Genomic DNA, 25019 nt, shown 5'->3' with positions numbered 1-25019 from the left:
ATTTTTCTTTTTCTTCTTTTTGGTACCTATATAAGATGTTGGATATTAATGAAACTCTTGTGGCAGTCATTTCACAACATATGTATAACTTAAACTTTTAAGTGCTGTAGGTCAATCATATCTCAATAAAACTGAAAAAAAAATAAAATAAATAAAATGGTGGGATACAGATGTTTTCTCAGTTTAACTGAGATCTGTGAAGAATCATGGTGCTACAATAGGCTGACTGTGGTCCAACTGTCCTGGAAGGGGTGCACTAAGAACATGAGAAGGGGGGAGAAGTGACCTACCAAGGCCACTTACTTTACTCCCCGGTTTACAGGTTAGTCACATTTGCATGAGGAACACAGAGCCTTTTGAGAAAGAAGATCTGAAACCACTGAACACTGCTATTCAGGATCAGAGCAGATTTAAATCAAGACGCAGTGGCAAGAGAGAGCAACAAGTTCCCTGGAATTAAATTATCTGGAGGAAAAAGGGAGTCTATGCTGGTGACCAATGCCCGTAACAAAGACCGAAATATTGCTGAGGGAACAAAATTACGTTTTCCACAGTGGAGTTTGGGGGCCTCTTAGTACATAGTCATCTGATACTCTACTGTGCTTCGGGATATATTCTAAGCATACGGGTGTTAAGGATGGGAGCTGTGACCTCAGAGGCGGACTGTGGAACCTCAAGGCTGTGCAGCCAGGGAGCCTAAACAGGGTGGCATTACTGCAAGGAGTAGAGAAACGGTTCGTTGCTGACATGTCAATAGTGCCGCCCTGTGGCTATAAGTAGGAATAGCAATACTTTAGTTCTCAACCTCTGCTTGTTTCTGAAAGGGGACTGACAACTCTGAAAAACTGGCGTTCTAACACTCAGGGGGAGTGGTAGTGAGTAGCTTCAAGAAGAAAATACTGTACTTCCTGCTCATAAGCATGTGGGGAGCTGAATGATTAATTTAAAAAATAAAAGGGTTATAATTTATTCTCTGGTTTCCTTTTTTCTTTTTTTTTTCTGGTTTCCTTTTTTTCAGTGACATTTAAAAACAATGTCAAATCAATAGCATGAATCAGGTATTCATAAGGGTATATTGTATTATTATATTTAATAAGATGTTATATTAGCAGTATTTTGCTAAGGACTGTATGTAATAACAACATTTATTTATTTCTTCATCTGTGCAACCAAAATTTAGTTATTGAGTGCTTTACGTGTGATTAGCACAGTAGTGATTAGCATAGATGTTACCAAGAGGTAAACTACTTTCAGAGAGATTATGGTCAAAATAACCCATGAATTATCATTATTCCCAATTTTGCAGGCTAGGCAACTGAGTAAAAAGATAAAATTCTAATGGTCATTCAACTAACAGGGACAAGGATGAAGAGAGATAAATTAGACATATTTGCTACTAAATCTACTTTTCCTATTATATTGTCTAGGGATTGAGCTACACTTTTTGACTTCAATTAGATAGATTTGTAGTTTTCTGAAGTTTTTCATGTTCCAGATTATAGATAGCAAAGGCAGTGCACATCAAAACCCATTATATATTGAATTAGTAAATACACGTAAAGTTAGTTACTACAATAAAGATATCACAGGAACTTAGCACAGTATAAGTTTACTTCTCATCCACATCCTGATTTCAATGCATGGAGGCTTTGCTTCATGTCAACATTTAGGGACCCATGCTTCTATCACATGTGGGTATTCCATATTACCCTTTGAGACCTCCACAGGTCCTTTTGAATCTGGCTGTCGCACAGCAAAGGGAGAGAAAGTGCAGGATATTGCGGAATGTTTCAGGGGCCAATCTGGGAGAAATTTACATCATTGCTCTGTCATTCCATTGACCAGAATCCTCACATAAATCTAGCTGCCTAGAGGAGAGGCCAGGTGACTAAATATTTATTTCTTAAGAGAAATGACATAAGAGAGACTCTCACATGTAAAACGTTCGTAACCTCTTCCCAAGTGAGACTACCCAAACTCTCATCTAGTCACTGTATACAGCACAGAGTGCAAGATCTCCAGGAGTGTGTGGTCATCTCCATCCTGATGTGGCTCCTCTTGGGCCAATCATCCTCCTTCTCCCACTACATATTTAATGGTGGAGCAGAAACTGGGTACCAGCCATTAAGATTCCCAGCTGAAAGTGAAGCATGGAATACATTTAACAGGAACTTTTCAATAGTAATGCTGGAATACTTTGGGGGCAGGCATCGCAACATTTTAATCTCCTGACAGTTGGGGAAGATCCCTGACTAGACACTGGTTATGTTCTCTGGGACAATGTCTGCTGACCATTGTTTTCTATATCCCCTTGTTCTGCTTTTAGGCGGTTGTGCCTTCTTCAATGTCCCCAATGACATTAAGTGAAGCAGGCATTGGAGCATATGACTTCTTTTGCAGGTACCATATTTGCAGCCTGTTTCCTGCTTATAAAATATTAGAATCAATAACTATTTTAATTCTTTATCAAAAGCTTTCTTTAAAAGCCAAGCTCATGTTTCTTTGGCCATGAACCCCCTCAAATACCTAACAGGTTTCTGATATATTAGTATTAGGTCAATTCCATGTGCTAGAATCACAGTGTAGTGTAAGCACCCGACAATTAGCTTTTTTGATTGTAATGTAAGTGCCTAACGTTAAGCTTTGGATTGCTGAGGCATCCACTTTAAAGACATTCATCTCCTGCAAATCAAAACTACAATGAGATATCACCTCACAGTCATCAGAATGGCCATCATCAAAAAATTTACAAACAATAAATGCCGGAGAGGGTGTGGAGAAAAGGGAACCCTCCTACATTGTTGGTGGGAATGTAAATTGATACAGCCACTGTGGAGAACAGTATGGAGGTTCCTTAAAAAACTAAATATAGAACTACCATATGACCCAGCAATCCCACTCCTGGGCATACATTTGGAGAAAACCATAATTTGAAAAAGTACATGCACCCCAGCGTTCATTGCAGCACTATTTACAATAGCCAGGACATGGAAGCCACCTAAATGTCCATCGATGGGTGAATGGATAAAGAAATGTGGTACATATATACAATGGAATATTACTCAGCCATAAAAAAGAACAAAATAATGCCATTTGCAGCCACATGTATGGACCTAGAGATTGTCATATTGAATGAAGTAAGTCAGACAGAGAAAGACAAATATCCTATGATATTGCTTATATGTGGAAGCAAAAAATGGTACAAATGAACTTATTTTCAAAACAGAAATAGAGTCACAGATTTAGAAAACAAACTTATGGTTACCAAGGGGGAAAGGGGGGGAGGAATAAATTGGGAGATTGCGATTGACATGTGCACACTACTATATATAAAATAGATAACAAATAAGGACCTACTGTACACCACAGGGAACTCTTCTCAATACTCTGTAATGACCTACATGGGGAAAGAATCTGAAAAAAAAGTGGATATATGTATGTGGATAACTGATTCACTTTGCTGTACAGCAGAAACTAACACAACATTGTAAATCAACTATATTCCAATAAAAATTAATTAAAAAATAAAGACATTCATCTCAAATAAACACATTACCAACGACACAACTAGGTAAAGAATCAGGATACCCGGCCCGTGAACTTCCCCTTTTTAGAAAGCTCTGGTTCACTAGATGAATGACCTTTTGAATGCCCCTGGTTTTCCCTTCTTGCACTTTAATTCCTGCTCTTATGTTTTAAATTCACCAATAAAGAGTGAAACTGTGAAAATCTGGGGACCTCACCCTTGACCCCAGTAAATGCAGAACCTCAGGTCCATTCTCCCTCCCTTTTCTGTACCCCTGACCTTGTTGTGTGGCTCAGGTATGCTGTTTACCCTACAGGACTTGTGAATAATAAACCTTGTTTCTCCAAAGTTTCCTAATGGCTGTGGCTGAGGTGAGTCTTGTAATCATAATAAGAACTATAAGGGCTGGTCCAGCCTCAGCATTGGCTCCGGGTGGGAAAATGTCTGTGGGAGCTCCCTGCAAGGAGGAGGAGCCCAGGTGAGTGCCCCCAGGCATTTCTAGCCAATAGCATCACTATGCATAGACTGACACCCACACAAAACACTCACCCGAGGAATTTTCTTAGGCATAATTTAACATTTTACTTTCTTTTCTTTATTGTCTTTCTCCTTTCCCCATGCCACTCCTTTTCTACATAATGGTGTCTATTTAAGGCTATCTATCAGTCTTGAGTAGGATAGCTATCCATATAATCTAGTCTCTTCTCAGGGCTGGTTACCATGAGTCTTTGCTACTTAAAGACATTCTAAATCTTTCTCTTAACCTTTGACATCCCAAGCAAGACTGTATATTTATGGACTTTCTCTATTATGATTAATTTCTGCTTGAAAACCAGCTTAACCTTCTGCTAAGCTCATCTATTTCTCATAATAACTTGTCAAATGAAATCAACAACTGCAAACACACACTGTTATTCTGAATCCCTTAGAATTACCATTTAGTAGACATGTCAGCTTTCCTTGTTATGTGAACTTTCTAGCATTGGATGTCAATTCTCTCATTGTCTTCAGCCTTATTCAGGATAACTTGGCAGCTATCAAAAAATCAATTCCAATTTGTCAGTGGTTTAACACAAAACAATTTTATACTTTTTAATAACATCCAGTCCAATGCAATGTGGAAGGGGAAAGCTCTCTTCCTTGCAGTCATTCAGGGTCCTAGCCTCCTCCACTGTGTGGTTCCACCATTTTCCATGGGTTCGTGTCTTCCAGTGGATTATCTGCAACTAACCAGAGGAGGAGGATAGAGCGCAGAGGGCATCAAGGAGGTTGTAAAAGCCATTCCTGGAAGAGGTACATGCCATTCCCTTGGACAGGCTCAGTCTTATAGCCCCACACAACTGCAGGTATGTCTGAAAATGTAAATTTATCTGTGTTTAGGAGGAGGAAAATTTACTTGTGTAAATTTATTGTGTTAGAGTTTTTCCAAACTCTGGAAAAACTAGACTTGTCTCTGTCATTCATATACATTGATTATCAAGCTAAAATCCAATTTGTGGAGTGAGAATGGTAAGAAGTGGTAGGAGAACTTCTGGAGGTTTCTGTGATTCCCCTGGTCTCTCTAAGACACTGTCTGCCCTAGAGTCTGATCTAGCTCTTGTTTGCCTCTTCCAGATGCTTTATTAAGTAATTCATCATGTTTTATTTTAGACTCATACGAGACAGAAGCAAAGGGACAGTTTTAGGTCCCTTCCATGTTTTCTGGTCATCCCCGTCACCTGTGGTAGGAAGGAAGAGAAGGCAGTGGGTGGAACGTTGGTAAGCTGCATCTCAGGGATAGAAGTTCAGTGGATGGGGTGCAGGGATTTGAATCCTTCCCCAGACCCAGTCCCCAGCCCAGGACCATCTAAATGTATTCCTGAGACCTGCCTTGCCATTCTGCCATGGTGACATCAGGAGTCCCGTATATGATTCAAACAAACAATGATTTTCTACTCAGCCTTTGAGTTTATGCAGTTTGTTGTCTGTCAGGAGACACTGTTGTTGGGACATAATTGGGAAGGGGGACTAGAGGAGTCAATATTCTAGGGACAAACAGACCTTGGTGGATTTCCTCAACAAAGTCACTGAATCTTTTACATTTACTTGGATGTTTATAATAGAATTAAGAACTGTGTCCTGCTTGAGAAACAGGCTGAGAGTTTCCTAAGACCTATGCTTACTCCTGTAAGAGTAAATATTGATTTGTCTGTAGATTGTGCCGAAAGGGGGATATTTATGGGTCCATGTGTCTTGCTTCCTCACGGCTGAGGTGAGAGCAGTCTCCTTGACTTCCCAGGTACACTACTGACTTAAAAGGAGTCTGAGGAGTTCTGTACTACATTTATCCAGCCAACTAGTATCAGCAAGAAGATATTTCTGAGATGTTTTTTTCCTGTTGTGGGAAAATACTACCTTGCTTAGTATCATCACTTCACTTTTCTTTTGCACCAAAGTCTTTTTTTCCTAGCCAGATGGATTGCTTAGTTCACCAAATAATAAACATGTGATAATGATCACCATGCCTCATTCTTCCTACTCTCCACTGAGTGATGGATTGATCAATATGCCATATACTCTTCAGAAAGAGCCTCCTGACACTCACTTTCAGTGTAAAGAGACTTGGATTTTAATATTTGGAAGTCACATTTAGTATCCTGGCTAGGCTGTTGCTAGCTATGTGAATTAGGCAGATTATTTAAACCCTCCATATTTTAGTTTCAATTTCTCACAAACATGGACAAGAGCAATTTTTTTTTTTTAAATTTAGTTATTTTTGGCTGCGTTGGGTCTTTGTTGCTGCACACGGGCTTTCTTTTTACTAGTTGCGGCAAGTGGGGGCCACTCTTCCCTGCAGCGCGCAGGCCTCTCATTGCGGTGGCTTCTCCTGTTGCGGAGCACAGGCTCTAGGCGTGCGGGCTTCATTAGTTGTGGCACGTGGGCTCAGTAGTTGTGGCTCGCGGGCCCCAGAGGGCAGGCTCAGTAGTTGGGGCCCACGGGCTTAGTTGCTCTGCGGCATGTGGGATCTTCCCGGACCAGGGCTCGAACCCCTGTCTCCTGCATTAGCAGGCAGATTCTTAACCACTGCGCCACCAGGGAAGCCCAAGAACAATTTTTTAACTGTGATTTTTAAATTCATTTGTACACAACATTAACTACAATCATTCAATAGCTTTGTTCTTTTTCCTTATTTATCTCCAGTCTTCTTCTTTCTCTCTCTCCCTTCCCTTTTTTCTTCCTTCCTTCCTTCTTTTTCTCTGCTCCTTTTTTCTGCCCCGATATCTCCTTCTCCAGCAGTTGTGGGTAGGAAAGTGTGAGATGTAGAACCCGACTCCACCTGCCCTCCCCTCTCCGTGATTCCTTTGCACAAAGCTCCAAAGAGCCTACATTTAGCCTGAGTGTCCCTATCCTCAGAAACATTTAAAGACCTTCACAGGAGAGGCTAATTTTTTAGGTCCTATTTTCTTCAATTCAGAGTGGTGGCTATACTAGTGACAATCCCATTTGTTTTCCCAAGAAAGCAATTTTAAGTGTTGCTCTGTATAAGATATGTATTGTTAACAGGAGAATTTCATACAACCATGCTTAGGTAACAGTTTAGACAAAGAACAGCCATGAAGGTAAAACCCTGGACAGGAGACCACTGTGTAAACAGGGTCACTACCAGGTATTTGCTTGGGTCCAGACCACTGATCCTCCCATTGCATGAGATGGGACCACACAGAAAGTGCTTCCTGGCCCCCACAGTTGTCCGTGGTCCATGCTCCTTTGAGGTCCCTGATCCTTTGATTGCTGGGGATGTTCCTCTGGTCACTTCCCTCCTCAGACTTATAGTTCTTAGGATAATTTATTCATTTCTTTCTCCACAGGTACATCCATAGAAGTTTTTCCTGAGAAGATTCTCATCACTCAGTTTTCTTACCCTTCCTTTCTCGGGGTTTCTTTCTCTTTATTTAGACTCCCCAAGAGCCTCTGATCTCTCTGTCTTCACTCGGTTCACAATGCTGAATTAAGCCTTTTATAATATTCTCTCCTGGGAAATAGACCATAGGGCCTCACGGTCCAGGTGTCTAACAAGGGCACCAATCTCTGTGAGCAATGGAGATGGAGGGGCATAGTGGAGCCAGAGTCTATAAAATCAGCCTTTAGAGCCTTTGGAGGGGCCAGTTAAGGTGCTTTTTTTCAACAGCCAAAAACAGCAGCAGTGCGAACTTCTGAAGCTGGTAAGTCTCAAGTTGGGGCCAGGAAAATTGGGAGGAAGGAGACAATGAGGAGAGGAGGTGAGTCCAGGAGCTTGGAATGGAAAGGAGATGGAACGCTTTCCATAGGGCCTGGTGTAGATGTCGACCTGCCAAGATGCTTAGATCCTGGGGCCATACAAGTTTTGTGGGCCCTGAGCAACTGTAGGTTCAAAGCCCCCCACCCATATCATGGCTAGGAGGCCAAGGCTGTGTGCCTGGCTGGCTCAGGATCTTCCTTTCTGCTCTTGTCTAAATCCGTCTATGATCCAAGATGATCACTCCTGTTTCTAGGCAATCATAGCTAGGCTTGGATCTTCTGTTATAATTTTGGTAATTTAAGACTTGTCTGACCTTTCCAGATTCTCAGTATCTCATGGTCAGAGATCATGTTTTGTTCATTAGTGCTTGGAACAAAGAACCACTGCAACCACGCCTTTGTAAATATCAGTCTGTGAGTATAAACTAATGGAATTGCAGTATTGGAGATCAAAGCAATGCCCCAGATGGCCAATGATTTCATTGAGGAGAGTATGTATGTAGAGAAAAAATGGTCCCAGCTATAAGGAACTTAAAAGGGACTATAAGGCAGAGTTGAAAGTATATTGCTACAATATATCAGTGTTATAGGAGGTCTGAAAGGGACATTTCTTCCCTGTGTCATTTAAACGACTCTTGGTGACATTCTTGACTCCAGTCTCTCTGTGTCCTCTGCCTTTCTTACGCTAAATCCAGGTGTCCTCCCCACCCCTCATATACATCCTTCTCCACCTGCATGCCTGTGTTCAGATCTTGATCACTTTTCCTTTGGCCTATTCAGAACTCTCTAAAAGGCTGCTGTGTGATTCTCCTTTGTCCCATCCATAGCACATCATTTCCCTGTGTCAGATTTTTGTGATTCCTCACAGCAGTGCACATGGCAATGCCTACTGCCAGGTGGAACTTGTATGGCTGCATATGCTCCTGTATGCCTTTAAACCTTGTCTCCTGACACTCTGCTCTCCTACCTCCTTCCCCAAAGAGCTTAGGGTCTACCAGTCCCTAAAACCACATCGTTAATCATTACTGAACATCCACCTAGGCAGGTCTTTCTTCTCTTATCATCGCCTACAAAGGTAACCTTCCCCTCTTCTTTTTTTTAGATTCCATATATATGTGGTACCATACAGTATTTGTTTTTCTCTTTCTGACTTACTTCACTCTGTGTGACAGACTCTAGGTCCATCCACCTCACTACAAATAACTCAATTTCGTTTCTTTTGATGGCTGAGCAATATTCCATTGTATATATGTGCCACATCTTCTTTATCCATTCATCTGTCAGTGGACACTTAGGTTGCTTCCATGTCCTGGCTATTGTAAATAGAGCTGCAATGAACATTTTGGTACATGACTCTTCTTGAATTATGGCTTTCTCAGGGTATATGCCCAGTAGTGGGATTGCTGGGTCGTATGGTAGTTCTATTTGTAGTTTTTTAAGGAACCTCCATACTGTTCTCCATAGTGACTATATCAATTTACATTCCCACCAACAGTGCAAGAGCGTTCCCTCTTCTCCACACCCTCTCCAGCATTTATTGTTTGTAGATTTTTTGATGATCGCCATTCTGACTGGTGTGAGGTGGTACCTCATTGTAGTTTTGATTTGCATTTCTCTAATGATTAATGATGTTGAGCATTCTTTCATGTGTTTGTTGGCAATCTGTATATCTTCCTTGGAGAAATGTTTATTTAGGTCTTCTGCCCATTTTTGGATTGGGTTGTCTTTTTGATATTGAGCTGCGTGAGCTGCTTGTAAATTTTGGAGATTAATCCTTTGTCAGTTGCTTCATTTGCAAATATTTTTGCCCATTCTGAAGGTTGTCTTTTTGTCTTCTTTATGTTTTCCATTGCTGTGCAAAAGCTTTTAAGTTTCATTAGGTCCCATTTGTTTACTTTTGTTTTTATTTCCATTTCTCTAGGAAGTGGGTCAATAAGGTGGGTCAATAACAGCTGGCAATAGCTCAGCCAGGACACTAAACCTGGCTCCCACACTTAAAATCCAAGTCTCTTTACACTGAAAGTGAGTGTCAGGAGGCTCTTTCTGAAGAGTATATGGCATATTGATCAATCCGTCACTCAGTGGAGAGTAGGAAGAATGAGGCATGGTGATCATTATCACATGTTTATTATTTGGTGAACTAAGCAATCCATCTGGCTAGGAAAAAAAGACTTTGGTGCAAAAGGAAAGTGAAGTGATAATAGTAAGCAAGGTAGTATTTTCCCACAACAGGAAAAAAACATCTCAGAAATATCTTCTTGCTGATACTAGTTGGCTGGATAAATGTAGTACAGAACTCCTCAGACTCCTTTTAAGTCAGTAGTGTACCTGGGAAGTCAAGGAGACTGCTCTCACCTCAGCCGTGAGGAAGCAAGACACATGGAACCATAAATATCCCCCTTTCGGCTCAATCTACAGACAAATCAATATTTACTCTTACAGGAGTAAGCATAGGTCTTAGGAAACTCTCAGCCTATTTCTCAAGCAGGACACAGTTCTTAATTCTATTATAAACATCCAAGTAAATGTAAAAGATTCAGTGACTTTGTTGAGGAAATCTATCAAGGTCTGTTTGTCCCTAGAATATTGACTCCTCTAGTCCCCCTTCCCAATTATGTCCCAACAACAGTGTCTCCTGACAGACAACAAACTGCATAAACTCAAAGGCTGAGTAGAAAATCATTGCTTGCTTGAATCATATATGGGACTCCCGATGTCACCATGGCAGAATGGCAAGGCAGGTCTCAGGAATACATTTAGATGGTCCTGGGCTGGGGACTGGGTCTGGGGAAGGATTCAAACCCCTGCACCCCATCCATTGAACTTCTATCCCTGAGATGCAGCTTACTGACGTTCCACCCAATGCCTTCTCTTCCTTCCTACCACAGGTGATGGGGGATGACTGGAAAACATGGAAGGGATCTAAAAACGTCCCTTTGCCTCTCTCTCTTATGAGTCTAAAATAAAAGATGATGAATTATTTAATAAAACATCTGTAAGAGGCAAACAAGATGTAGATCAGGCTCTAGGGCAGACAGTGTCTCAGAGAGACCAGGAGAACCACAGAAACCTCCAGAGGTTGTCCTACCACTTCTTACCATTCTCACTCCACAAGTTGGATTGTAGCTTGACAATCAATGTATATATATGATAGAGTCGAGGCTAATTTTTCCAAACAGAATTCTTTTCCCTCATAAACACAAATAAATTTACATTTTCAGACATACCTGCAGTTGTGTGGGGCTATAAGACTGAGCCTGTCCAAGGGAATGGCATGCACCTCTTCCAGGAATGGCTTTTACAACCTCCTTGATGCCCTCTGCGCTCTATCCTCCTCCTCTGGTTAGTTGTAGATAATCCACTGGAAGACACGAACCCATGGAAAATGGTGGAACCACACAGTGGAGGAGGCTAGGACCCTGAATGACTGCAAGGAAGAGAGCTTTCCCCTTCCACATTGCATTGGACTGGATGTTATTAAAAAGTATAAAATTGCTTTGTGTTAAACCACTGACAACTTGGAATTGATTTTTTGATAGCTGGAAGGTTATTCTAACTAAGGCTGCAGACAATGAGAAAATTGACGTCCAGTGCTAGAAAGATCACCTAACAAGTTGACATGTCTACTAAATGGCAATTCTAGGGAAAAGGTTGAAAGAATTCAAAATAATAGTGTGTGTTTGAGATTGTTGATTTCACTTGACAAGTTATTATGAGAAATAAATGAGGTTAGCAGAAAGTTAGCTGGTTTTCAAGCAGAAATGAATCATAATACATAAAGGCCATAAATATAAAGCCTTGAAGAATTTTCCTAGTACTTGGGAAGTCAAAGGTTAAGAGAAAGATTTAGAATGCCTTTAAGTAACAAAGACTCATAGAAAGCAGCCCTGAGAAGAGACTACATTATGTGGATAGCTGTCCTACTAAAGTCTGATAGCCTTAGGTAGACACAATTATGTAGAAAACCAGCGGCATGGGGAAAGCAAAAAGACATTAAAAAAAGGAAAAAAAAATTAAATTTTACCTAAGAAAATCCTTGTTAAGTTTCGAGGGGGTTCGTTGCCAAAGAAACATGAGCTAGGCTTTTAAAAAAGCTTTTGATTAAAAATTAAAACAATTTAAAATATTTTACAGACATGAAGCAGTCTCCATATGTAGTATCTGCAAAAGAAGTCACATTCTCCAATGTCTGCTTCATATAAGGCAACAGGGGACATTGAAGAAGGCACAATCCCACATATGCAGAAAAAGGGACATAGAAAACAATGGCCAAGAGAGATTCTCCCAGAGTCATATCCAGGACCTAGTCAGGGAACTTATTCTACTGTCAGGAGATAAAAGTATTGCAAGGCCTGCCCCCAAAGTATTCCAGAATTACCACTGACAAGTTCTTGCTAAATGTATTCCATGTTTCACTTCAACTGGGAATCTTTTTGACTGGTATTCAGTTTCTGCTCCACCATTAAACGTGTGGTAGTAGGAGGAAGATGACTGGTCCAAGAGAAAGCACATCAGGACCTGATGGAGATGACCACACACTCCTGGAGATCTTGGACTCTATGCTGCATATAGTGGCTAGATGAGAGTTTGCTCAGCCTCATTTGGGAAGAGGTTACGTATGTTTTACATGTGAGGGTCTCTCATATAATTTCTCTTAAGAAATAAATATTTAGTCACCTGGTCCCTCCAGCTAGATTTATGTGAAGTTTCTGGCCAATGGAATGATAGAGAAAATGATGTAAATCTCTCCCAGATTGAGTCCCTACAACCTCCTACAAAATCTTGCACATTTTCTCCCTTCACTTGCCTGACAGATTCAGAAGAACCAGTGGCAGTCTGTAAGGGACAGGAACACGAAAGAGCCAACTAATGAAAGAAACATGGGTCTCTAAATGCTGATGTGAAACAAAGCCCACATTCATTGGAATGGTATGTGGATGAGAAGTAAACTTTTATTACATTGTTACTGTGATATCTTTGTGGTAGAAACTAACTTTACTTGCATTGACTAATTCAATATATGTTGGGTTGTGTAGGGCTCTACCTTTGTTATTTACCATCTGGAGCCTGAAAAACTTCAGAAAACTACAAGACTATCCAGCTGAAGTCTAACTATGTAGCTCACTCCTCGAAAATGTAATAGGAAAAATAGATTTATGTAGCAAATGTGCCTAATGTCTCACTCTTGACTCTGGTCACTATTAATTAAATGATCATTAGTAATTTATCTTTTTGCTCAATTGCCTAATCTGCAAGATTGGGAATAATGATAATTCATGGGCTGTTTTGAACATAATCTCTCTGAAAGTAGTTTACTTCTTGGTAACTACCTATGCTAACCACTACCATGCTAATCACACATAAAGCACTCGATAACTAATTTTTGGTTGAAAAATGAAGAAAAGAATAAATGTTACTATTATATATAGTCCTTAGTCAAACATTGCTAAAGTAACATCTTATAAAATACTGAGATATACTCTATCCTTATGAATACTTGACTCATGTCTTGATTTGATATTAACTCTTCAATGTCAATGGAGAAAAGAAAATCAGAGTATAAACTGTTATCTATCTTTTCTTTTTTAAATTAATCATTAAAATCCCCACGTGCCTTATGATCATGAAGTACACTATTTTCTTCTTTAAGCTATCCCCTGACCCTCCCCTAGCGTTGGAGATCCCAGGAGTTTTCTGATTTCAAAGTTGTCAGTTTCCTTTCAAACACCAAGCAGAAGTTAACTGGAATCACTTCAGTATTGCTATTCTGGTTAATAGCCACGAGGAGGCACTGTTGAGTTGCCAACAATGAAGCATTTATTTACTCCTGGCAGTAATGCCCTGCTGTTTAGACTCCCTGACTGCCAGTCTTGATGTCCCACACTAGGCCTCTGAGGTCACAGCTCCCATCGTTAACACCCATATGCTTAGAATTTATCTGAAGCATATCAGATGACTATGTACCAAGAGGCTACCAAACTCTACTTTATGATATGTGGAATACACAGTTTTATTTCCTCAACAATATTTAGGTCTTTGTTTTGAGCATTGGTCACCAGGATAGATTTCTTTTTCCTCTAGATATTTAATTCCCAGGTAACCTGTTGCTCTCTCTTGCTACCGGGTCTTGATTTAAATTTGCTCTGTTCCTGAATACTGTTCAATGGTTTCAGATCTTTTTTCTCAAAAGAATCTGTGTTGCTCATGCAAATACAACAAACCTGCAAACCAAGGAGTGAGGTGGTAGGTCCCACCTTCCCCTTCTCTTGTTCTTTTTTTTTTTTTTTTTTTTTTTTTTTAAAACATCTTTATTGAAGTATAATTGCTCTACAATGGTGTGCTAGCTTCTGCTCTACAACAAAGTGAATCAGCTACACATATACACATGTTGCCATATCTCCTCCCTCCTGCATCTCCCTCCCTCCCACCCTCCCCACCCCACCCCTCCAGGTGGTCACAAAGCACCGAGCTGATCTCCCTGTGCTATGCGGCTGCTTCCCACTAGCTATCTATTTTACATTTGGTGGTGTATACATGTCCATGACACTCTCTCACCCTGTCACATCTCACCCCTCCCCCTCCCCATATCCTCAAGTCCATTCTCCAGTAGGTCTGTGTCTTTATTCCCATCTTGCCACTAGGTTCTTCATGACCTCTTTTTTTTTTTCCCCTTAGATTCCATATATATGTGTTAGCATACTGTATTTGTTTTTCTCTTTCTGACTTACTTCACTCTGTATGACAGACTCTAACTCCATCCACCTCATTACAAACACCTCCATTTCATTTCTTTTTATGGCTGAGTAATATTCCATTGTATATATGTGCCACATCTTCTTTATCCATTCATCCGATGATGGACACCTAGGTTGCTTCCATGTCCTGGCTATTGTAAACAGAGCTGCAATGAATATTGTGGTACATGACTCTTTCTGAATTATGGTTTTCTCAGGGTATATGCCCAGTAGTGGGATTGCTGGGTCATATGGTAGTTCTATTTTTAGTTTTTTAAGGAACCTCCATACTGTTCTCCATAGTGGCTGTATCAATTTACATTCCCACCAACAGTGCAAGAGGGTTCCCTTTTCTCCACACCCTCTCCAGCATTTATTGTTTCTAGATTTTTTGATGATGGCCATTCTGACCGGTGTGAGATGATACCTCATTGTAGTTTTGATTTGCATTTCTCTAATGATTAATGATGTTGAGCATTCTTTCATGTGTCTGTTGGCAATCTGTATCTCTTCTTTGGAGAAATGTCTATTTAGGTCTTCTGCCCATTTTTGGATTGGGTTGTTTGTTTTTTTGTTATTGAGCTGCATGAGCTGCTTGTAAATCTTGGAGATTAATCCTTTGTCCGTTGCTTCATTTGCAAATATTTTCTCCCATTCTGAGGGTTGTCTTTTGGTCTTGTTTATGGTTTCCTTTGCTGTGCAAAAGCTTTTAAGTTTCATTAGGTCCCATTTGTTTATTTGTGTTTTTATTTCCATTTCTCTAGGACCTGCGTCAAAAAGGATCTTGCTGTGACTTATGTCATACAGTGTTCTGCCTATGTTTTCCTCTAAGAGTTTGATAGTGTCTGGCCTTACACTTAGGTCTTTAATCTATTTTGAGTTTATTTTTGTGTATGGTGTTAGGGAGTGTTCTAATTTCATACTTGTACATGTACCTGTCCAATTTTCCCAGCACCACTTATTGAAGAGGCTGTCTTTTCTCCACTGTATATGCTTGCCTCCTTTATCAAAGATAAGGTGACCATATGTGCGTGGGCTTATCTCTGGGCTTTCTATCCTGTTCCATTGATCTATATTTCTGTTTTTGTGCCAGTACCAAACTGTCTTGATTACTGTAGCTTTGTAATATAGTCTGAAGTCAGGGAGCCTGATTCCTCCAGCTCCATTTTTCGTTCTCAAGATTGCTTTGGCTATTCGGGGTCTTTTGTGTTTCCATACAAATTGTGAAATTTTTTGTTCTAGTTCTGTGAAAAATGCCAGTGGTAGTTTGATAGGGATTGCATTAAATCTGTAGATTGCTTTGGGTAGCAGAGTCATTTTCACAATGTTTATTCTTCCAATCCAAGAACATGGTATATCTCTCCATCTATTTGTATCATCTTTAATTTCTTTCATCAGTGTCCTATAATTTTCTGCATACAGGTCTTTTGTCTCCTTAGGTAGGTTTATTCCTAGGTATTTTATTCTTTTTGTTGCAATGGTAAACGGGAGTGTTTTCTTAATTTCACTTTCAGATTTTTCATCATTAGTATACAGGAATGCAAGAGATTTCTGTGCATTAATTTTGTATCCTGCTACTTTACCAAATTCATTGATTAGCTCTAGTAGTTTTCTGGTAGCATCTTTTGGATTCTCTATGTATAGTATCATGTCATCTGCAAACAGTGACAGCTTTACTTCTTCTTTTCCGATTTGGATTCCTTTTATTTCTTTTTCGTCTCTGATTGCTGTGGCTAACACTTCCAAAACTATGTTGAATAATAGTGGTGAGAGTGGGCAACCTTGTCTTGTTCCTGATCTTAGTGGAAATGGTTTCAGTTTTTCACCATTGAGGACAATGTTGGCTGTGGGTTTGTCATATACGGCCTTTATTATGTTGAGGAAAGTTCCCTCTATGCCTACTTTCTGCAGGACTTTTATCATAAATGGGTGTTGAATTTTGTCGAAAGCTTTCTCTGCATCTATTGAGATGATCATATGGTTTTTCTCCTTCAATTTGTTAATATGATGTATCACGTTGATTGATTTGCGTATATTGAAGAATCCTTGCATTCCTGGAATAAACCCCACTTGATCATGGTGTATGATCCTTTTAATGTGCTGTTGGATTCTGTTTGCTAGTATTTTGTTGAGGATTTTTGCATCTATGTTCATCAGTGATATTGGCCTGTAGTTTTCTTTCTTTGTGACATCTTTGCCTGGTTTTGGTATCAGGGTGATGGTGGCCTCGTAGAATGAGTTGGGGAGTGTTCCTCCCTCTGCAATATTTTGGAAGAGTTTGAGAAGGATAGGTGTTAGCTCTTCTCTAAATGTTTGATAGAATTCGCCTGTGAAGCCATCTGGTCCTGGGCTTTTGTGTGTTGGAAGATTTTTAATCACAGTTTCAATTTCAGTGCTTGTGATTGGTCTGTTCATATTTTCTATTTCTTCCTGGTTCAGTCTCGGCAGGTTGTGCATTTCTAAGAATCTGTCCATTTCTTCCAGGTTGTCCATTTTATTAGCATAGAGTTGCTTGTAGTAATCTCTTATGATCGTTTGTATTTCTGCAGTGTCAGTGGTTACTTCTCCTTTTTCATTTCTAATTCTATTAATTTGAGTCTTCTCCTTTTTTCTCTTGATGAGTCTGGCTAATGGTTTATCAATTTTGTTTATCTTCTCAAAGAACCAGCTTTTAGTTTCATTGATTTTGCTATTGTTTCCTTCATTTCTTTTTCATTTATTTCTGATCTGATCTTTATGATTTCTTTCCTTCTGCTAGCTTTGGGGTTTTTTTGTTCTTCTTTCTCTAATTGCTTTAGGTGCAAGGTTAGGTTGTTTATTCGAGATGTTTCCTGTTTCTTGATGTAGGCTTGTATTGCTATAAACTTCCCTCTTAGAACTGCTTTTGCTGCATCCCATAGGTTTTGGATCGTCGTGTCTCCATTGTCATTTGTTTCTAGGTATTTTTTGATTTCCCCTTTGATTTCTTCAGTGATCACTTCGTTATTAAGTAGTGTATTGTGTAGCCTCCATGTGTTTGTATTTTTTACAGATCTTTTCCTGTAATTGATATCTAGTCTCATAGCATTGTGGTCGGAAAAGATACTTGATACGATTTCAATTTTTTTAAATTTACCAAGGCTTGATTTGTGACCCAAGATATGATCTATCCTGGAGAATGTTCCATGAGCACTTGAGAAAAATGTGTATTCTGTTGTTTTTGGGTGGAATGTCCTATAAATATCAATTAAGTCCATCTTGTTTAATGTATCATTTAAAGCTTGTGTTTCCTTATTTATTTTCATTTTGGATGATCTGTCCATTGGTGAAAGTGGGGTGTTAAAGTCCCCTACTATGATTGTGTTACTGTCGATTTCCCCTTTTATGGCTGTTAGTATTTGCCTTATGTATTGAGGTGCTCCTATGTTGGGTGCATAAATATTTACAATTGTTATACCTTCCTCTTGGATCGATCCCTTGATCATTATGTAGTGTCCGTCTTTGTCTCTTGTAATTGTCTTTATTTTAAAGTCTATTTTGTCTGATATGAGAATTGCTACTCCAGCTTTCTTTTGATTTCCATTTGCATGGAATATCTTTTTCCATCCCCTCACTTTCAGTCTGTATGTGTCTCTAGGTCTGAAGTGGGTCTCTTGTAGACAGCATATATATGGGTCTTGTTTTTGTATCCATTCAGCCAGTCTGTGTCTGTTGGTGGGAGCATTTAATCCATTTACATTTAAGGTAATTATCGATATGTATGTTCCTATTCCCATTTTCTTAAATGTTTTGGGTTTGTTATTGTAGGTGTTTTCCTTCTCTTGTGTTTCTTGCCTAGAGAAGTTCCTTTAGCATTTGTTGTAAAGCTGGTTTGGTAGTGCTGAACTCTCTCAGCTTTTGCTTGTCTGTAAAGGTTTTAATTTCTCCATCAAATCTGAATGAGATCCTTGCTGGGTAGAGTAATCTTGGTTGTAGGTTTTTCTCCTTCATCACTTTAAGTATATCCTGCCACTCCCTTCTGGCTTGCAGCGTTTCTGCTGAAAGATCAGCTGTTAACCTTATGGGGATGCCCTTGTGTGTTATCTGTTGTTTTTCCCTTGCTGCTTTTAATATGTTTTCTTTATATTTAATTTTTGATAGTTTGATTAATATGTGTCTTGGTGTGTTTCTCCTTGGATTTATCCTGTATGGGACTCTCTGTGCTTCCAGGACTTGATTAACTATTTCCTTTCCCATATTAGGGAAGTTTTCAACTATAATCTCTTCAAATATTTTCTCAGTCCCTTTCTTTTTCTCTTCTTCTTCTGGGACCCCTATAATTCGAATGTTGGTGCGTTTAATGTTGTCCCAGAGGTCTCTGAGACTGTCCTCAGTTCTTTTCATTCTTTTTTCTTTATTCTGCTCTGCAGTAGTTATTTCCACCATTTTATCTTCCAGGTCACTTATCCGTTCTTCTGCCTCAGTTATTCTGCTATTGATCCCATCTAGAGTATTTTTAATTTCATTTATTGTGCTTGTCATCGTTTCTTGGTTCCTCTTTAGTTCTTCTACGTCCTTGTTAAATGTTTCTTGCATTTTGTCTATTCTATTTCCAAGACTTTGGATCATCCTTACTATCATTATTCTGAATTCTTTTTCAGGTAGACTACCTATTTCCTCTTCATTTGTTAGGTCTGGTGTGTTTTGACCCTGCTCCTTCATCTGCTGTGTGTTTTTCTGTCTTCTCATTTTGCTTATCTTACTGTGTTTGGGGTCTCCTTTTCACAGGCTGCAGGCTCGTAGTTCCCGTTGTTTTTGGTATCTGTCCCCAGTGGCTAAGGTTGGTTCAGTGGGTTGTGTAGGTTTCCTGGTGGAGGGAACTAGTGCCTGTGTTCTGGTGGATGAGGCTGGATGTTGTCTTTCTGCTGGGTTCGTCCACGTCTGGTGGTGTGTTTTGGGGTGTCTGTGGCCTTATTATGATTTTAGGCAGCCTCTCTGTTAATGGATGGGGCTGTGTTCCTCTCTTGCTAGTTGTTTGGCATAGGGTGTCCAGCACTGTAGCTTGCTGGTCGTTGAGTGAAGCTTGGTCTTGATGTTGAGATGGAGATCTGTGAGAGATTTTCGCCGTTTGGTATTACGTGGAGCTGGGAGGTCTCTTGTGGACCAGTGTCCTGAAGTTGGCTCTCCCACCTCAGAGGCACAGCCCTGATGCCTGGCTGGAGCACCAAGAGCCTTTCATCCACACGGCTCAGAATAAAAGGGAGAAAAAATGGAAAGAAAGAAAAAAAGAGGATAAAATAAAATAAAATAAAGCAATTATAATAAAAAATAAGAAAAAAAATTATTAAGAGTAAATTTATTAAGAAAAAAAATTTTTTTTAATTTTTAAAAATAGATTTATTAATTTTTTATACTAAAAATAAGAAAAAAATTATTTAGAAAAAATTTATTAAGAAAAAAAATTTTTAATTTTTTAAAATAAAAAATATGAAAAAACTTATTAAAATTTTTTTTTAAAAATAGAAAATAAGGAAAAAATTATTAAGAAAACATTTATTAGGGAAAAAAAAAATTTTTAAGCCAAAAAAAAAAAAAAAAAAACAACGGACGGACCTAACCCTAGGACTAACGGTGAGAGCAAAGCTATACAGACAAAATCTCACACAGAAGCATACACATCTACACTCACAAAGAAAAGGAAAAGGGGAAAAGTTAATATATCCTGCTCCCAAAGTCCATCTCCTAAATTTGGGATGATTCGTTGTCTATTCAGGTATTCAACAGATGCAGGCACATCAAGTGGTTTGTGGAGCTTTAATCCGCTGCTTCTGAGGCTGCTGGGAGAGATTTCCCTTTCTCTTCTTTGTTCGTACAGCTCCCGGGGTTCAGCTTTGGATTTGGACCCGCCTCTGCATGTAGGTCCCCTGAGGGCGTCTGTTCCCCGCCCAGACAGAACGGGGTTAAAGGAGCAGCTGATTCGGGGGCTCTGGCTCAGTCAGGCCGGGGGGAGGGAGTGGTACGGAGGAGGCGGGGCGAGCCTGCGGCGGCAGAAGCCGGCGTGACGTTGCAGCAGCCCGAGGCGCGCCGCGCGCTCTCCCGGGGAAGTTGTCCCCGGACCACGGGAGCCTGGCCGTGGCGGGCTGCACAGGCCCCCGGGAGGGGCGGTGCGGAGAATGACCTGTGCTCGCCCACAGGCTGTTTGGTGGCGGCAGCAGCAGCCTTAGCGTCCCACGCCCGTCTCTGGGGTCCGCGCTGACAGCCGCGGCTCGCGCCCGTCTCTGGAGTTCGCTCAAGTGGCGCTCTGAATCCCCTCTCCCTGCACGCCGCGAAACAAAGAGGCAAGAAAAAGTCTCCTGCCTCCCCGGCAGCTGCAGACTCCCTCTCGTGCACCCTCCCGGCTAGTTGTGGTGCGCTAGACCCTTCAGGCTGTGTTCACGCAGCCAACCCCAGTCCTCTCCCTGGGATCCGACCGAAGCCCGCGCCTCAGCTCCCAGCCCCCGCCCGCCCCGGCGGGTGAGCAGACAAGCCTCTCGGGCTGGTGAGTGCTGCTCGGCGCCGAGCCTCTGTGCGGGAATCTCTCCGTTTTTCCCTCTGCGTCCCTGTTGCTGTGGGATCCGCGCTGATAGCCGCGGCTCGCGCCCGTCTCCGGAGCCCGTCCAGGCGGCGCTCTGAATCCCCTCTCCCCGCGCGCCGCGAAACAAAGAGGCAAGAAAAATTCTCCTGCCTCTTCGGCAGCTGCAGTCTTCCTCCCGGACTCCCTCCCGGCCAGCACCGAAGCCCGAGCCCCAGCCCCCAGGCCCCGCCCGCCCCGGCGGCTGAGCAGACAAGCCTCTCGGGCTGGTGAGTGCTGGTCGGCACCGCTCCTCTGTGCGGGAATCTCCGCTTTGCCCTCCGCACCAATTTGTCTGCGCTCTCCTCCGTGGCTCCGAAGCTTCCCCCCTCTGCTACCCGCAGTCTCTGCCCACGAAGGGGCTTCCTAGTGTGTGGAAACCTTTCCTCCTTCACAGCTCCCTCCCACTGGTGCAGGTCCCGTCCCTATTCTTTTGTCTCTGTTATTTCTTTTTTCTTTTGCCCTACCCAAGTACGTGGGGATTTTCTTGCCTTTTGGGAGGTCTGACGTCTTCTGCCAGCGTTCAGTGGGTGTTCTGTAGGAGCAGTTCCACGTGTAGATGTATTTCTCATGTATCTGTGGGGAGGAAGGTGATCTCCGCGTCTTACTCTTCCGCCATCTTGCCCCTCTCTTGTTCTTAATACACCTGCTTCCAGTACAGTTGGACCATAGTCGGACTATAATAGCAAAGTGACTCTTAACAGATTTTCTCAGTTAAATTGACAAAACATCTACAGTCTACTAATTTAAAATGCATTAATTAATACTAAATCTAGCCAACCAAGACTGTGCTAATAGGACATTTTTTAATACTGTTGGAACTTCATGGCAGGGTCGAATCTGCCCTTTATGATCTGGCTCTTTGAGTAATCCGGCCCCCCACCCCCGTCTCCTTTATCTGTATGTAGACTCACCCCAAAGCCTGTCTTAAGCCTATTGTGTCCAGTTCCTTGAACCACCTGCACTGGGTTTGACAATTCTTTGAGAACTTGTGGTCCTCTTTAACCTCTCTCCTTAGAACCAGAGCAGGGAGCCACCCTTAAGTATGTAGCTTGTCTGCTCCTTATAGTTAGGGCTTGACTTCTAAGGAACTAGAGATCCATTGTAGACACTCTTTGTCAACTCTACACTTAGGCACTTCAATATCATAAGTAAAGGAATGTTTACTGAGCCCCTTCACGTGCCAAAATTGTGCCAGTTATTGTGAGGAATGACAACTGGTGTATCGGTCCCTACATCCTTTACAAATCCCTACAACAAATTGGTAGTATCTATCCCTGTGTATACCCACGTTGAGTCAAACTTCTCGTAATTGTGTTGCCATTTGCATTGATTTAGAGAATCTGTATTTTCTCTATTTTCTGATTTTGTCATCAGGATAATGTTAATTTTCTAAATAATTTTGAAAGCTTTGCAAATTTTTTAATATTGCAGAACAGTTAATATAGTATAAGAAACATATGAAAAGTTATCATGGTCTACCATCTTACTTGGAAGAAAATCTGCAATGACATTTTTTGTCATCTTCCTTCATATTTTGATCTGTTTAGTTTTTTTCTATATCTTTTTTGTGTCAATATTGTAATTTCTATTTAGAAACTGATCATTCGGTCATTTTTCTTTATAAATTTATACAAAGTATCATTTTTTTCAGTTCACTTCCTCTCTTAGTTTACATTACTATTACTTTAGCCCTATTCTCTGTATATTCCTTGCTCATTCTACCTTAAATTTCAGCCAGGGTCCCATTTCCAATTAGAAGCCAACTTCATGTTTTTGCAGCTCCTAGAATACCCAAAGAAATCAATTATCCTATCTAGCTTCCATACCCAAATGAGAATGACTTTATATTATGTCAGCAGTCATTCTATTTCATTCTGCCCTGAAGCTCACCCTAACCAGAACCGCAGGGCATGAGGTTTCACTGAGTCCTCAAGCCCAGAGAAAGCCCTCTTAACTCTTTAGGCTTTATAGTTTTCTAAATGAAATGCTTTGACCAAGGTAAGGGCTGAGTCCCTAAAGACCCCCAAGCAATGGGGTCATCTGGAGCTGGAGACCTCACTTCATACCAGTGACTGTATAGTAGGATTGGATTTAGTAAGTTAAATCTACGTGCACCAGAAGTAACAACCACACTAGAAATACATGTGTTTATTTGTTGTCAAACCTTTTTACGTTTCAGAAGGTGCAAAGATTTTCACAACAGTTTTGTTTTTTTTTAAGTTATTTTATTGGTAAGGATACCGAAGCTCAAAGAGCTCTAAGTGACATTCTCACGTACATCTTCCAGTCAAGGCCAGAGCCTGAATTTAAACCTGTATCTCGTGACTCATTGTGCATTTCTCTTCCCACTATATCCTGCTTGGTTTTCATGAAATTCATCATTTTTATAGTCATGAACTTCAGCTTCTGACATGTGAATGAAGAGAATCCGCATGAGAAAGAAAAGTATTTAAGGTAGTTACTGGGGGCACTTTTTCAAACCTTTTTCTCACCTTAGGAATTTTGTAGTATCAGTGGGGTTTAAATGTGAGAATTTTTTGTTGTACTTTTCCTGTAGCAAAAAATAGAGTGATTATTTTGGAATCTTTGAGCTCTGCCTTCTAATGTGGTGTACATTATGACTAATGAGGAGAATGTAGTGGAGGATTACACGTAGAGGATTTTAACAAAAATATTCCGGTGTTTACTTCTGTTTTGATCTTATCATTCCACTGAATGATCGTGGAAGATCCTCTTGGCGTTAAATATCAATAGCTTTTAGGGTTAAGCATCCTAAGTGCCCGCTCTCTTATCTGCTTTGTCCTGACCCCAGAGATTACAGGGTTAAGGGCAGGGGGAAAAACCACATACAGATTGGCCAGAAGTATGTGGATATAATGAGGGATGTTGTGGCCAAAGCAGTGTGACATGAAGGAGAAGAGTGCTGGCAGGTAGAAGGCCAACATTAAGCAGACATGGGAGCCAAATGTCCTGAGTGCCTTGAGGTGGGCATCCCAGGATGGGAGGTAGAAGACTGCTCTGAGGATTTGGACATAGGAAAATCCAATCACAGAAAGGTCAATATATCCCATGGAAAAAGCAATCAAGCCATAGATAACACTGACCTTAATACTGGCACAAGCCAACTTTGCCAAACCCATGGGTTCACCACAGGTGTAGGGGATGATCTGGACATCACAGAAAGGAAGGCTCAGGATAAGGACTCTAAATGGAGTCACAAACACCAAAGTCCAGACTATGATGACTATGCCCAGGACGGCTATCACCTTATTGGTGAGGATCATGCTGTATCTCAGGAGGTGGCAGATGGCAATGTATCGGTCTATGGCCACGACTCTCAGCACCGCAGACTCCAGGCCAGTGCATATATGGATTGTGTACATCTGTGTGATGCAAGCACCAAACACAATCTCCCTGAGATTGAACCAGAAAACGCCCAGCATCTTGGGGATGGTGGCTGTAGGCAGGCCAAGGTCAGTGCAGGCCAACATGGCCAGGAAGTAAAACATAGGCTGGTGGAGGCTGCTTTCAGTCTGGATCACAAACAGGATGGTGACATTTCCCACGAGGGTTATTAGATACACTGCAAAGAAGGGGGAGCCAATCCAGATCTTCACATCTTCCAGCCCGGGAATCCCTATCAGAAGGAAGGAAGAAGGATGGAACTGTATATTGTTGGGGTGCAGCATATCTGTGGGAATTGGTTATAGACACATTTTTTTGCAGGAGTTTCCTTGCTTCCAGCGAGAGACCGTAACCTCTTTCAGAGCATGTTGCCTAGTTTCTGGAGGAATAGAAAATCTATTCTTTAATTCCATAATACAGCAGAGGAGACCTAGAGAGTGAATATGAGGCAGAGTTAAAAAGACACTCTCACTTCAAAGTATTTACCTCACCTACATAGAAAACCATGTAGAAAATTTCCAAAAAC

General features: G+C 41.0%; 1 protein-coding gene across 1 annotated transcript; it reads right to left on the bottom strand.

Annotated features, from left to right (window-relative positions):
- Positions 1-23835: 23835 nt before the first annotated feature.
- Positions 23836-24777, bottom strand: LOC133099335 (olfactory receptor 52E5-like). The gene has a single exon (XM_061202924.1). It carries the CDS (start codon positions 24775-24777, stop codon positions 23836-23838), a length of 942 nt encoding a protein of 313 aa, XP_061058907.1.
- Positions 24778-25019: the final 242 nt, after the last annotated feature.

This window comes from Eubalaena glacialis, chromosome 10, assembly GCF_028564815.1.
Source record: "Eubalaena glacialis isolate mEubGla1 chromosome 10, mEubGla1.1.hap2.+ XY, whole genome shotgun sequence".
NCBI lineage: Eukaryota > Metazoa > Chordata > Mammalia > Artiodactyla > Balaenidae > Eubalaena > Eubalaena glacialis.
The sequence above is the reverse complement of the archived record's forward strand: the minus strand, read 5'-3'. Positions and strand labels throughout refer to the sequence as shown.

What these genes read in the sequence shown, in the direction of transcription:
- LOC133099335 (XM_061202924.1), bottom strand. Translation starts at nt 24,777, where the DNA reads ATGCTGCACCCCAACAATATACAGTTCCATCCTTCTTCCTTCCTTCTG.